Source organism: Lepidochelys olivacea, assembly GCF_965140295.1.
Source record: "Lepidochelys olivacea isolate rLepOli2 genome assembly, chromosome: 5".
NCBI lineage: Eukaryota > Metazoa > Chordata > Testudines > Cheloniidae > Lepidochelys > Lepidochelys olivacea.
This window is the reverse complement of record NC_140415.1, coordinates 41,569,654-41,579,973: the sequence shown is the minus strand read 5'-3', so window position 1 is coordinate 41,579,973 and position 10,320 is coordinate 41,569,654. Positions and strand designations below refer to the sequence as shown.

General features: G+C 44.4%; 1 protein-coding gene across 1 annotated transcript in view; it reads right to left on the bottom strand.

Annotated features, from left to right (window-relative positions):
- Positions 1–8,522: 8,522 nt before the first annotated feature.
- Positions 8,523–10,320, bottom strand: part of RGS7BP (regulator of G protein signaling 7 binding protein) — a 79,348-nt gene continuing 77,550 nt past the window's right edge. Inside the window, exon 6 of the mRNA XM_084629165.1 lies at positions 8,523–9,517. Within this exon, the coding sequence (XP_084485291.1) occupies positions 9,426–9,517 (92 nt within the window). The 3' untranslated portion in view covers positions 8,523–9,425. The remainder of the gene's footprint in view (positions 9,518–10,320) is intronic.

Sequence of the window (10,320 nt, the reverse complement as noted above, 5' to 3'; positions counted from 1 at the left end):
CCTGGCTCATTATAGGATTAGATAGGACCAGGGGCTCATGGTTTATGTGCAAAAAAGAAGACTCCTGCAAGAGTTAGATCGTATCCAGCTCCCTGAAACGACCTCTGGCAACACAAGCACTAGCTTCCAGCCTTCACAGGCCTTGTTCTCTATGTACAGGTTAGTGCCAGGCACATGCCAACCCCTCAGTCCTCTGAGTGTCCCTGTGGAGTGCTCAGCCCCTGTTACACTCATGGACTTTTAAGGCCAGAAGGGACCATTGTGCTCATCTAGTTTAACCTCCTTCACATTGCAATTCCTAGAACCTCACCCAGCCACTCTTGTAGTAGGCCCGTAATCCCTGGTTGTGTTACTGAAGTCCTCAAATTAAAGAAGTCAAGTTAGAGAGAATCCACCATTTACTCTAGTTCAAACCAGCAAGTGACCTGTAACCTGCATTGCAGAAGAAAGTGGAACCCCCACCACGCCCAGGATCTCTGCCAATATGACTTGGTGGAAAATTCCTTCCTGGCCCCAAATATGGCAGAGACACACCAGCCAGATAACTGGGAAAGAATTCTCCCTAGTAACTCAGGGCCCTCCCCCTCTAGTGTCCCATCTCCGGTCCTTGGAGATATGTGCTAATAGCAGTCTTGGATGGGTCATATGCCATTGTAGGCAATTTCATCATAGTTTCCCTTCCATAAACTTATCAAGCTCAGTCTTAAAACAAGTTACCGGTAGGTTTTTTGCCCCAACTATTCCCCTTGGAAGGCTGTTCCAGAACTTCACTCCTCTGATAGTTCCACTGAACACTCCCAGAAGTCTTAAATATGCTTTTCTCAAAGAAATAATACACACCAACTTATAAAATTCAGCTCAGGATCCCCACTTTGCTTAACACACAGCACATATATATATATATAGTGGAAACAAGAATCAGTTTATTATCTAAGAACGAATACTTCAAGTGACAGTGAGTAAGAATATTAGAAACAAATGGTTACATATAAAACAAAATCATAACATGCTTTCTAGAGACTAAACTTAATTAACAAGGCCTTCCCCCATCTTCTACAAGATAACTTATCCTAGGTTTTCTCCCCCAGCATTTTCAACCAATTTGGTTGAGACCCCTTCCGGAAAAAAACAAGCATGCTGGCAGCTTGTCCTCAGAAACTGAAGGAATACTCAAGCCTTATCTGTACCCCAGATATAGTTTCAAAAGTTCATTGTCTCACCTTTTAAACAGAGTAACTCCTGCTGATTTTATTTTTTCCTTCAGCCCCTGCAATCTGTTGATCAGCATCATGCTCAGATTGTAAATGGGCATTAATTGTGAATGATGTAATCCTCAATTTGCATATGACCAGCCAGCATGAGATAAAGTGTCTACCTCCTTCCCGCCTGCTAGGAGTATGTGGATTACCTTTGAGTGACGTGCCTTAAGTCACAGAGCTAGATAGCATAATTTTTAGTATATATATACATAACTCCTCACATTTTCTATCCATACATCTTGCAATGACTTTGATGACCAGTTTGACACAGGCTGTTATTAGAGACCTTGCATGATAGTCTTTTGGTGAACCTTTTGGGGATCTCTGTATCCCTATGAACCCCGTGCCCTCTGGCAGTTGCCATAAAGTGATCACAACCATATGTACATATATTATCTCCAATACTGCCAACCCCAAGTGTTCAAAAATCATGAATCAAGCCCCCACTCCACACACCGAGGGTTTTTTAAAAAAAATAAATTTTGGATTCTTTTTATTTCTTTTCTGGTTTCAGTGCCTTTAGAGTGGCCCCATGGCAGGTTTCCAGGCTTTTCTCTGCACCCATAAAGGTTTGAAACCGGTTGTGAGATGAGAGCTCAGATTCTCCTGTACTCACTTGCCTATAGGAGTTGGGGCTTTAAGAAAAACAGCTACTAATGTCAAGTATCAGGGGGTAGCCGTGTTAGTCTGTATCCACAAAAACAACAAGGAGTCTGGTGGCACCTTAAAGACTAAGATTTATTTGTGAGACTCTTGAGAAATCATGAGAGTTGGCAACACTGTAATATCTTTTAATAAGTATTCAATCCCTGTGATGGTGCAGTATGACATAGTGTTTTATGGCTGCTGAGGTGCAAAACTATGGAAGTAGATTATTTGGTTTCAATTAGATTTATAGATTTTTAAAGGACAGAAGAAACAATTATGATAATCTACTTTGACCTCCTGCATGATAGAACTGCCTCTTGGTCTTTTCTACTTCTTGCCTTGTTCTGGCTTTTATGCCTTAGAATGTAATCAGGTATTTAAAAAGTCAACTGCTTTCATTTGCCCATGGCCAAAAAAAAAAAAAAAATGGGGACAGTTGCCATATCAGACACATTCCAGCAGTCCATATGGACACTTTCCCAGACGTACTCTGTAGATCAAAAAATGTTTTTACAATGTGTTATTTATCCAATGTATGTGTGCTGTAGAGCATTGCATTTGCTGAAGTAAGCTCTGGAATTTCACTTTGCAAGTTTAGTATGTATATGATTTGTACACTGTGCTGGCAGCATATTAATAAGGGCTAAAGAGGTTGCTGTTGGGGGAGGAATAGCTCCGTGGTTTGAGCATTGGCCTGCTAAACCCAGGGTTGTGAGCTCAATCTTTGAGGGGACCATTTAGGGATCTGGAAAAAAATTGGGGATTGGTCCTGCTTTGAGAAGGGGGTTGGGCTAGATGACTGGTCTCTAGCAACCCTGATATTCTATGACTTGATTTTTTTTGGGGGGGGGGAGGGGAGGATGAGAAGGGGAGATTTGTTTTTTTTAAGTGAGGTTTAAGGTTTCATAGTGCATTGGCAGTCCTATGTCAAATATGCTATTGTAAGCGGGGGAATAGTCCTGCTATTGTGGGGAACGTTCCTGGCTTCTGCACTACCCCAGTGAAGTGGGCTAGCGAAAAGGCTCTGAGTCCTCGCTCCCACTTCCTTTACCCAGGGGCCTCCCTGCCCTTGAGGACTCCCCTTCCACTCTCCTGTCTGGCACAGTCCTCGTAACCCCAACAAGGCTGAACCCAGGATTCCTGGGGGGGCTTGACCCGCAACCCTGCTGTGGTCACCTAGGACAGGGGCTAGGGTGACCCTACTCCGGGGTACTCTCTCTGCACTGGGCACTTCTCTGACCCACTGACCATTACATACAATTTAAAGCAAATGGAAGTTATTTAATCAACAATTAATTTTAAAAAAGATAAGGAAAAATGGGAAAGGTTAAAGGAAACACATCAACCTGCTCAGGCTCTGGCTGTCCTGCAGGGATGCTGTGGGTTGGACACTTGCTCTGGTGGTGCCCACATGCTCTCAGGCTCTAAGCGGTAGGACCCTTCTTCCCAGTGTCGCCCCCGCCCTGTCGGGGTTACGATCCAAGCCTGGCCTGCAGAGCCTCTTGGCTGAGGCATCTCCCTGTGCTGGGCCTGCTACCCAGGGTCCCCCTCGGTCTCCCCACTGCTCACCGCACCCAGCTCCGGACTGCTCCTGCCCCAGCTCCACCACTCTGTCTCTGCACTGCTGCTGCTGCTCTGCCTCCAGCTCCCTGGGCTGCTTCTCTGGCCCCTCTGGCTCTGGTTGCTGCACCAATTCACACAGTCCCAGGACAGGTCTGCTCTGCAGGCTGCTTCTGTGACTCTGCTCCCAGCACTGACCGGCTTCGTGGGCTGCTTTTCTGGCCCCTCTGGCTCTGGTTGCTGCAGCTCTCCTCCCAGGGCAAGTCTGCTCTCTCTGGGCTGTGCCTCTAGCTTTGGGACTGCAGCTCTGCTCCCAGGACAGGGTCTGCTCTCTCTGGGCTGCTTTTCTGGTCCCTCTGGATCTGGCACGGCTCTGCTCCCCAGCTCAGCTCGGGCCCACTCTGTGTGACCCAGGCAATTCCAGCTCACATGGAGGATGGGACCTCCCTGGCCTCCTGACTCTCTGATTAGCCTGCCCGCCCTGTCATTCAGGCTGACCTGGAACATTGGCCTCTCCCCATTGTTCCTGGGGACTGTCAGTCTCAGGGTGCTGATTCCCCATTGACCCATCCCCCTTTTTAGTACTTGGAGCTAGCAACTGGAACACCCCCACTGAATGTTAGTAAGGGGGCAATAGCCCCCTTACACTATATACACTGAACAAAGACTGTCATGCATATAAAAAGACTGAATTACAAAGGTTTCACTATAATGCATACTTCAGTAAGTACAGTATAATTCGTGGAAACCCAGTAACCGTTTTTGTAATGCATTTGTCTTTTTTTTCCAATTATCCCTCTAAAAATGGACTTTTCAGAACCATATCGGGTCACTTAAAGAGCAATTCTGAACAGTAATTGTAAATTTAGTACTGTGAGGTTTCACAGTCATTGCCATGTTGCATTTTAAAGTAAAAAGATGCTTTTTTAACTTTTAGCCCTGCAAACCTAATGTGGGATCTGAGAATCAAGCTGGCTTCTTTTGTGGTTGCAAATCAGCACCAGTAATATAAGAACATAAGGACGGCCATACTGGGTCAGACCAAAGGTCCATCTAGCCCAGTATCCTGTCTTCTGACAGTTGCCAAAGTCTCTCATACCGAAGAAGTCCCTCAGTTACACCTGTGCCATTCCTACTGAAGAGTTTATGGTTTCAGTGACATCTGTGCAAGCCCATTAACTTTGCTTTGTTTGTGCAGGTTTAAATTAATGGAATTTAGTAAGCAATTCGTTTGATGCAGAAAAATATAATTCTTTTCACTCTTCGCTATATTTGATCTGCAGTGCCAGCAAGAGTATAAAGTTGATAAAAACGACTTTGTCAATAGTCAGTAGACATTACTCCAAATACACAGAGAGCAAATGAGTAAGTAGGAAGATACCATTTTTACAGTCATTAAGATCTGAACTTTCATAAAAGTGATGATAAGCTAATTTGTAACAATGAAAATTATAGGTGCAATATGAATATCACTGTTATACTTACAAATATTGTGAAAATTCCAAATGCCCTCTAAACAAAAAACAATAACAAAACCGCACAATAATAACTGTTACAGAATCCAAAACCATTAAAAAGGAGAAATGTGTAGGACTGGTAAAATTAGTTCAGATAAAAATAGTCCTCACCCTCTTCAGTCTGAACCTTTGTCCAAAACAAAGACAAACTTGTTGCAAACATTTCTGAGATTTGCAAACATTTATTGGTTACTTTTTCCATATTTCTTTTTATTATTATATGTTTCTGTTCCCCAAAATAGAATGGGGTGGGATCTAGTACAGAGGATTGGGATCTTGTAACTTCTGTTGTACATGGATTTGACATTAACTTTCTCTGCATTAGGGAAAATCAGTCTTGCTTGCCTTCATTTCCTCCGAAGTTCTTCAGCAGCTTAGACACCATGTTGGTAGAGAACATTTAAATACCTTTCAGAGTAGCAGCCATGTTAGTCTGTATTTGCGAAAACAAAAAGAGGACTTGTGGCACCTTAGAGACTAACAAATTTATTTGAGCATAAGCTTTCGTGAGCTACAGCTCAGTTCATCGGATATATTCAGTGGAAAATACAGTGGGGAGATTTATATACACAGAGAACATGAAACAATGGGTGTTACCATACACACTCTAATGAGAGTGATCAGGTAAGGTGAGCAATTACCAGCAGGAGAGCGGGGGTGGGGGCTTTTGTAGTGATAATCAAGGTGGGCCATTTCCAGCAGTTGACAAGAACGTCTGAGGAACAGCAGGGGGAGGAATAAACATGGGGAAATAGTTTTACTTTGTGTAACGACCCATCCACTCCCAGTCTTTATTCAAGCCTAAATTAATTGTATCCAGTTTGCAAATTAATTCCAATTCAGCAGTCTCTCGTTGGAGTCTGTTTTTGAAGCTTTCTTGTTGAAGAATTGCCACTTTTAGGTCTGTAACCGAGTGACCAAAGAGATTGAAGTGTTCTCCGACTGGTTTTTGAATGTTATAATTCTCGACATCTGATTTGTGTCCATTGATTCTTTTACGTAGAGACTGTCCGGTTTGGCCAATGTACATGGCAGAGGGGCATTGCTGGCACATGATGGCGTATATCACATTGGTAGATGTGCAAGTGAATGAGCCTCTGATCGTGTGGCTGATGTGATTAGGCCCTATGATGGTATCCCCGGAGTAGATATGTGGACACAGTTGGCAACAGGCTTTGTTGCAAGGATAGGTTCCTGGGTAAGTGGTTCTGTTGTGTGGTTGCTGGTGAGTATTTGCTTCATGTTGGCAGGCTGTCTGTAAGCAAGGACTGGCCTGTCTCTAAATATCTGTGAGAGTGATGGGTCATCCTTCAGGATAGGTTGTAGATCCTTGATGATGCGTTGGAGAGGTTTTAGTTGGGGGCTGAAGGTGGTGGCTAGTGGCATTCTGTTATTTCTTTGTTGGGCCTGTCCTATAGTAGGTAACTTCTGGCTCTGTCAATCTGTTTCTTCACTTCCGCAGGTGGGTATTGTAGTTGTAAGAACCCTAGATAGAGATCTTGTAGGTGTTTGTCTCTGTCTGACGGGTTGGAGCAAATGCAGTTGTATTGTAGAGCTTGGCTGTAGAGCATGGATCATGTGGTGTGGTCAGGGTGAAAGCTGGAGGCATGTCGGTAGGAACAGCGGTCAGTAGGTTTCCGGTATAGGGTGGTGTTTATGTGACCATCGTTTAGTAGCACTGTAGTGTCCAGGAAGTGGATCTCTTGTGTGGACTGGACCAGGCTGAGGTTGATGGTGGGATGGAAATTGTTGAAATCCTGATGGAATTCCTCAGGGGCTTCTTTTCCATGGGTCCAGATGATGAAGATGTCATCAGTGTAGCGCAAGTAGAGTAGGGGCGTTAGGGGACGAGAGCTGAGGAAGCGTTGTTCTAAGTCAGCCATAAAAATGTTGGCATACTGTGGAGCCATGCACATCTATCAATGTGATATATGATTATTCATGATTTTATAGGCCTCTCTCATATTCCCCCCCCTTAGTCATCTGTTTTCTAAGATGACACTTAAGGTGTCATCCCTCACTAATGTACTCAATGGACTAATTACTATTGACTTTGACAGGAGTGGGATCAAGCCTCTGGAGTCCCATAAATATGTTTATTGGGAGATAATTATCTGTGTTGAAAATCAGATCAGGTCACAGTTTCCAACTATGTCATTTTGAGAACGGGTATGCCATGCATCCAAAGAACACTTTCCCCCTGAATCTCCGGCCTCAGAGGTGGGGGGAGACTGCCTGGCCAGCAGGGGAAGGAAAACCTTTGGGCCCTTTAAGGATTACTCCCTCTCTCCCCTCTTTGCAGGCACTCAACCACCTTGTGGGTCAGAGTGGGGCCCTGCAGCTGATCCTTTGGACTAAAGGGTGCAGCATAAACCTGCATACCAAAATGAGATCTTCCCCTGCCTGGAGACATCATTCTGCACTGGGAAAAAAAGCTCCACCCCCTCCCACTCCCTTGAGATTTTGGGGCGTTGCTGTGGGCATCATGCTAGTCACCTTTTTAAGTCTAGCAAGGAATCTTTCCTGCACTGCCAGATTGGTGTAGGCAATGTGTTGTGTTTTGTTTTTTTAATTTCCTCTTAGCAACCCAGAGTCCTGGTGGGTAGATTTGTCAGTAAAATGCATTTGTCACATTAGCAGGTGCCCAGTGCAGACATTCATTTGACTGGGGGCAGCTTCCTGATAAAGCACAGTTGGAAGCAGATTAGGATGAGGCATCTCCCAGAGAAGGTGGGAAAGGTGGTATGGACTCCTAACATCCACAGCAGTGAAAAGACAACATCCTTTCCCTATCCTCATATGAGAAGAGCGTGATGGGGGTCCAGCAACAGTGATGGAACCTGTTTAATGCTGTGGAGGGGTGACATAATTCCCAATATTTTCAGTGGCTGAAGTGGGATGGGACCTGTCTGCAAGAGGGTTGGGGACCAAGGTGGTGTTCAAGTCCTACTCTCAGTGGGGAAGGGGGTGGGCCAAACCTGAGCAGCATTGTGTTCCCATGCAGCAGGGGTGAAGTCACAATGCCTGGAGGGGAGAGCTTAGCCCAGCCAGCCCCACAGGAGCCACTTCAACTGGGACAGGGAGGTTCGGGGGTCAAAGTGGGATAGGTCCACAAACTTAGGACTGTTGGGAGGTATGGTGTGGTGTGGGACTGATACCAGCCCTCTGCCAGGTGTTACAGATTACAAGGAACGATGACCTGCCCTGGAATAGTTACTGCTGGATAGTTCCCAGATATGTTACTTAATAAAGTTGCAGCCTAGTTAAACCACTTTCTTGGTGTCTTGTCTGTCTTCCCTCAGTGTCTGAGACAATAGATATCTGGGAACTATGTCCTGCAATACACAACATTTGCCACTAGTTGTCAGTCTAAATAATGTCTGGGGGCTGATTGTACTTTGTCATCTTCCTCTGAGAATAGCAGTCTTGAAAATGGAGCAAATACTATTACTGAGACATTATAGTAAATTGATTTTCTAGTGATATAATAATTAGAAAGCAGACATTTTTTAGTTTACCTAAAAAACTTTATTAACAATGTAAAATGCCTAATATTTTACAGTCTGAGCTAATTCTGGCATGCCCTATAAGAGTTAACACTAAGTCGATGTGCAGACACCATGCTTCAACTTTTAATGGAAACAACGTATTTTCTGATTTATGTTCGAGGGTAATTGTATATTGTACTACACCATCTTTTAACTCCATTGCCCCTTTCTTCCAAAGTTGAAATAGACACCATTGGTTTAAAAGGAAATTAATGAACTTCTATGTACTGTACAGTATGTAGATATTATGATTACTTTGTATTTACAAATATGAATATTTTTCATATATGATTTTGAGTATGATAAATTAAGAAATTTTACTGTGAAGTTCTTTGCTAAATTGAGATATAGTGGAAGACTAAATATGAATGAGAGCACAAAAAGCAGTAGGAGAGTTTGTGCATGTTCTGTTACAATAGTTTGTTTTTAATATTAGAAGTTAAACACATTTTGATGTTTGAAATTTTCTACGTTTAAAGATTGTTTACAATATTTGATCATATTCTATTAATGTGATACTAGTAAGAGCTATAGTCATAGTTTTGTACTGTACACAAAATTTCTGTTGTGATTTGTATAATAAAAAAGCTTTAGGATGAGCTAGTAACCATAATTCTTGCATCTAGTCACTGAATGGTTTAAAGTAGACATGCGGAATGTCATTACAAAATCTTTAAAAAAAATCATAAATGTTAAATCTGTTCCCTTTCTGGTTCTTGAGAACAACAACTTTGAACTGTAAAACTCCTTTTTGAAAAGGGCGGGGGGAGAAGGAATAGGGCAGTGTAGAAAACGCTTTATAATGAAGAGCAGTTAGGTTTATCCTTTCAAAGGTCAAATAATATTGGTTTCATGAAAGTTATGGTTTTCTTGGAGTTTCTGTACTGAATTTTTTAGCTTGAGACAAGGCAGCATAGTCCAAAGAATCTTCGCTTCGGTCTTCTCACCAATGGATAAGGAGTCAGGTTTAGGAGGCTGCTATCATCTATAATGAAAGAAATACAAAATGTAATATGCTTAGGTGTATAAAAAAGAACCTGCTTATTTATTTGTATACCAGTAGCACCTGGGAGCCTCAGTAGTGGACCAGGGCCCCATTATACTAGGCACGGTACAAACTCAGGCTAAAAAGATAGTCTTTTCCCCAAAGAGTTTACAATCTAAATGCATCTAAGTTCAGTCCTTTTTGTAAAGAGCATGTTCATACACTATGAATTATGATTAAGGCTAAGATTATGTCACAGAGGTTGCGGAAGTCATGGAATCTGTGACTTCCAGCAACCTCCATGACATTGGGGGCCCCAACTGCTGCCAGCAGCAGGGGACCAGCAGCCACCCAGCAGCCACGGGTGGCGGGGGGACCCTCTTGCAGCTGCCCAGCTGCTGCCACTGGTGGTGACCCCTGAGCTGTCCAGCAGCTCCGCCTCCGTGAGCAGCTGTCCCCCCACACCCCCTGCAGCTCCCAGCTGGCAGTGGCAGAGGGACCCTGGAGCTGCTCAGCAGCCACAGGTGGGGGCCCTCCACTGCTTCCAGCTACTGGTGGCAGCAAAGGGACCACAGAGCTGCTCAGTGGCTGGAGACCCCCTGTACCTCCCCAGCCACCACTGCTGGTAGGAGCCCCCACAGCTCCCCTGCCATTAAGGGTGGCGGGGACCCCCCCTGCAGCTCCCAGCCCCGCAGGGCGGCAGGGGGACCCCTCCCAGCCACTGGGCCATGGGGTCCCTGCAGCTCCCAGCCACTGCAGGGGAGGGAAGGGGCAAGGTGCTGGACCCTCCTCCCTCCCTATTT